We start from the raw sequence: 4,916 nt of genomic DNA, 5'->3' as shown, positions 1-4,916 counted from the left end.
ATTGGAGAATCAGTTTATGTTGCAGATTCATATAATCACAAAGTAAATCATTCTGTTTGTATATAGATATTAGGTCTATAAAAAATACTATTGAAATTTGTATTATAACTTTGTTTTAAGACTGAGTGTATGACTATTTCAAAATCATTGCATTATAATATTTTTTTGAATGTTGAATTGATTTCTTCCAGATAAAAGTTTTGAAACCCTCTGGTAAATCCTACATGTTGACAACTGTTTCAAGTGGATCAAAGGAAGAAAAGGTACCAGTATTATGAAATGTTGCAAGCCTAGCAGTACCTTTGAAGTAAAGCATTTTAAGAGATGAATTGTCATTAGTTCCCATTAGAGATTGTGAGTGTGAATGTGTATGATGATGAATATATTGGGGTACTTGCATCAGTTACAAGAAACTTTAGACTTTTTCATTGAGTCAAAACTTTAAATGCTGGGTACCTTTTCCTTGGAATGTTATTTTTCTTGGTATTGTAGTCTTTAACCCACACAGGACGGGTGGTACAGCATGTGTACCGCGCATTCAAAAGCCCAGTTGCCGGGCGGCACAGTATTGTGCCAGCTATTCATTTAATTTAGGCCTAATAATTCGAAAGCCCCGGCATTTGGACATTCTAGGCTAGAAATCCCCCGTCGGGAATGGGTTAAACTCGACATATATATATTTTTTTAAAATGAATTACTTGTTTGAGACATGGTTTTTATTTTTTATGAAATGTGATTTTTAAAGTAAATGTTATTTGTTATTTACCTGCCACCTTTTTCTTATCCTATTTCCTACTTTTCTTCTTTCTAAATGATGAGTTTGATGCAAATTTTTCTGTACATTTTCTCAAAGCAAACAAAGGTTGCATAATTTGATGTATTTTTTTTTTTTTTTTTTTTTTTCCCCACAGTTCAATGAACCAGGAGGACTCTGTGCAAGTGAAGATGGATCATGTTTATACATTGCTGACACCAACAATCATGCTATTAAGGTGTTATCACTCAAGGATCAGTCAGTGAAGCAGGTAGGTTATTGGTAAAGTGTTTTTGCTGTTATTTTTAGAGATGAATCTGTTTGACTAGAGAAGTAAGGAAAATGAAATTATTTTTTCTCTGTAAATAGAAATAAATTGATAAGTGAACAGGAAAATAGATAAGAAAATTGTAATATTTTGAAGATTTGTGTGAGTTTAAAATTGATTTTTAAAAATATCCTGCGTATCTTTCCAGATGTTTCTTTCAAAATCCAAGTTTAATCTGCAATAAGTAATAGCTGTACATAGTGTTGATGCATACAGTATTTTGTTTTCAGTTACAAGTAAGGCTGACTGATGAGGCAGACAGCTCAAGTCAAGATGTGGTAGATCCTAAGTCTGAATTGGAGGAAGTGGTAATGAAAGTCCTTGGAAACAGTGAGACTCAGGTCATCCTCAGACTAGTGTTAGCTCTTCCTGAAGGTGCTGAGCTAAACAATGGTGCTCCTAATAAGTGGACCATGAGAGCTACTGGTATTTGGACTTTTTGTTTTGTTTTTGTTTTATATTGTTTGTAAAGCTGTTAGCAGTTTGTTTATGGGTGTCTGTGAAAAAAAAAATAAGGAAAAACTTTTATTTACTTTGGTCATGCATGTTTTTTGCTTCATGTTATAGATTTTTTAGCATAAATTAATTGCAATCATTAATCTAATTAGAGTTCCTCTCTTACAGATCAGCAAATCACTTTACCATCATCTCAGGGCCAATTACAGGCAGTGACAGAAGTACCTGTTAATCTGAACCTGAATTCTGAATCTGACCCTGAATTGAAGCTCATAGTCTCTGCTACAGTGTACATTTGCCTCAGCAGTGGAGTTTGTACTCGTGCAACAGCAGCACGTGTAGTAAAGTTTGTAACTGTTGGACAGAGTGATGTTGGAACAGAGGAGAAGAAAATAGAAGTTAATCTCAGTGTTGAAGATTGTTTACCTAAACATCAGTGAATGTAACATGTTATGATTAGTGACCAGAGTTTATTATGACAAATGCAGATGAAGGTTTGGATGGTAATGAATAATTCCAGAATGTAAGATATAAGAAGATGTCTTAATTTTACATGTTGAAAATTGCATTGTGACATTATTCATTCTCATAATAAAATTTACAAATAGGAAAGTAGGAATTTTATGCTACATTTGTTTTGTTTGTCATTTTTTAAAAATACAATGAAGAGAGTTGAATGATGCATACTGTATGAATATGTAATCTGAGCCAAGCTTTAATAATAAATTAGTGTGCCTTTGTATAGGCTACAAATAACATTGATTATGTGTTGTATTTAAATTAGCTCTATGTTTACTAAAGAACTGTTAATACAAAAGCCATTTTATCCTAAATGAGCCAAATGTGATATATTTTTGGAAATTCATATATAACAGATCATGATATTATTTATAACTGTTGATGTTACTGTTTGCTTTTGTAGGTGAAAGATTAAGGCAAAGTTTAGGAAAAAATATAACAATTGCTGCTTAAGCTGACTAGTAAAGATTCTAATACTATTTTAAAATGTTATTGATTTTTAAATACGCTGATGCTCTTAGTATAAATTTACAATTGATATTGTATCAGTATAAATAACAGTATTGTGCCTTGACAGATTTGGTATTAACCCTTTGGCCTTGGTATTTTTAAATAAGTTTATATAGCCTTGTGTCAGTATTATCATATATGGCACAGCCCATCTGCGTCTAGGCCTATTGCTTGCCTTGACAGCAAGTGACGCCATCCGCAACCAATGGGTTAAAAGATTGATTGAAGTTTTAAGAAGATTTAACTAAATTAATTTTTTTTATAACATGCCTTATGCTAAAAATTATCTTTACTATGGAAATTGTATTCAAGCTCACATTAACCATAGATTTCAGCATTTTATGATACAGACACTGAAATATTAGTGAGATATACTTGTACTTATTAGTATGTTATTTTACTAATTCTGCAACTGTTATATTTACTACTATTTAACTCATGTAGAAATTATCAACCATTGCTTCCAGTGTGTGTGATTGCTTGATTGATTATTTTTGTTATCTTTTCATTTCTTTTCCTTTGTGACCAAGTTCTTTCATACCATGTAAGCTTGTATGATTAAATAAAGACATCAACAGATGTTTTCAGTTAATGGTTTTTGATATTCAATGTCTTAAATATTTCAGTTGTAGTTTTGATTGGTGCTTTGTCCTCCATATTTTGCTTTTAGAAATGATGACAAAAAAAAAATATTGTATGGGGAGTAAAGCAAAGATATTATGATATGATAGACTTAAGAATTCATGGTCAACAATAATAAATTTCTTATGAAATTACAGATATTTTGTAGATTTATTTTCCTATATATAGATTTTAAAGGTAAATCCTTATTGGGTTTTGAAGCAGAAAGAATTATAACTTAAAAGCTGAATTATATACTCTCTCTTTCTCTCTTTCTTTCTTCTCTCTTTCTCTTTCTTTCTCTCTTTTTTCTCTTCTGTGTTTTTTTTCCTTTTCTCTCTCTCTCTCTCTCTCTCTCTCTCTCTCTCTCTCTCTCTCTCTCTCTCTCTCTCTCTCTCTCTCTCTCTCTCTCTCTCTCTCTCTCTCTCTCTCCCTCCCTCCCTCCCTCCCTCCCTCCCCTCCCTCCCTCCCTCCCTCTCTCTCTCTCTCTCTCTCTCTCTCTCTCTCTCTCTCTCTCTCTCTCTCTCTCTCTCTCTCTCTCTCTCTCTCTCCTTTCTCTCTCTCTCTCTCTCCTCTCTCTCTCTCTCTCTCTCCTTTCTCTCTCTCTCTCTCTCTCTTCTCTCTCTCTCTCTCTCTCTCTCTCTCTCTCTCTCTCTCTCTCTCTCTCTCTCTCTCTCTCTCTCTCTCTCTCTCTCTCTCTCTCTCTCTCTCTCTCTCTCGTTCATTCAAGAAAAAGGGGGGAAATGAAGCAAGGTAATGGAAAGGTGAATCTTAAATTTCAAATGTTATCCAATGATTATTCTGTGAACTAAAGAATAACCTCTGGTAATGATAATAAAATTACCTACAGAAAAAAGTTTCCATTGGCAAATTTTAATGAAAGTCAAATTTCATCTTCCAATGAGTTTTTATCTATAGTATTTATTTCTATTTTATATCATAAAGAGGTATGATTTACAAGGCCACTACAACTTTCATTTCTTTTCAGTAATGGGAAAGAATATATTTTTTAGTATAGATGATAAATGAGACTTCAGTTTTTATAATTGCAATGTTATACCCACATATCTGAATATGCATATAATTTACAGAAATTTAGCTGCTGACAATAATTTGTTTTTCATTTGTTTGTTTTGAAAACAGTCAACCACTCAGATATCCCTTTTACTTCCTGAAAATAACAACCACTCTGACTGGTAATCAGTTTTGAAGAGTATTTTTCCAATAAAAGATACTACATATCAGACTGTTTTATTCTTTATATAAAGTGGTGTGCGAATTTTACAGACATACCCATGTGAATAACAATGGTGTTTCAGAAATATATTATGTTCTGATAGTTCCATCAAATGGCATGATCAGTTTAGTTCTGTAATTTGCAAAGATTGGCCATGCTTCATGCACGACCATGAAAGATTTATCAAATTTACATTTATTTATTCATAATCAGGATTTATCTATTTGTTGGGATGTCTAACTGACCTTATATCAATGAACCGTGACAACATGATTAGCATTTGAGTAGCATTTCCTTCTTAGTCAACTTTTCTTTGTTTTTACTCCCTTTGGTATCCCTATATTTGATTGATGGCGACTACCCAATATGTACATTCAAAATATATATGTTGTATGATATGCTTTACAGACGAAAATTCTTCACTGTGTTAAAAGCAATGATAAATCCCGTGATGTATTGATATCGATTTATAGTTTTTTGTTAGTCTGAAC

At 32.5% G+C, this 4,916-nt stretch overlaps 1 protein-coding gene across 1 annotated transcript in view; it reads left to right on the top strand.

Moving 5' to 3' along the window:
• Nucleotides 1–3,347, top strand: part of LOC122254202 (NHL repeat-containing protein 2) — a 14,538-nt gene extending 11,191 nt beyond the window's left edge. The window contains exons 11-15 of the mRNA XM_043017774.2: nucleotides 1–42; nucleotides 192–263; nucleotides 912–1,025; nucleotides 1,313–1,508; nucleotides 1,707–3,347. The exon at nucleotides 1–42 is cut by the window's left edge and continues 75 nt beyond it. Coding sequence (XP_042873708.2) covers nucleotides 1–42; nucleotides 192–263; nucleotides 912–1,025; nucleotides 1,313–1,508; nucleotides 1,707–1,978 — 696 coding nt within the window. The 3' untranslated portion in view covers nucleotides 1,979–3,347. The remainder of the gene's footprint in view (nucleotides 43–191; nucleotides 264–911; nucleotides 1,026–1,312; nucleotides 1,509–1,706) is intronic.
• The last annotated feature ends 1,569 nt before the right edge of the window (nucleotides 3,348–4,916 follow it).

Source organism: Penaeus japonicus, unplaced genomic scaffold, assembly GCF_977035675.1.
Source record: "Penaeus japonicus unplaced genomic scaffold, GWHDUDI00000001_assembly GWHDUDI00000003, whole genome shotgun sequence".
NCBI lineage: Eukaryota > Metazoa > Arthropoda > Malacostraca > Decapoda > Penaeidae > Penaeus > Penaeus japonicus.
This window is presented reverse-complemented; position numbering and strand designations above follow the sequence as displayed.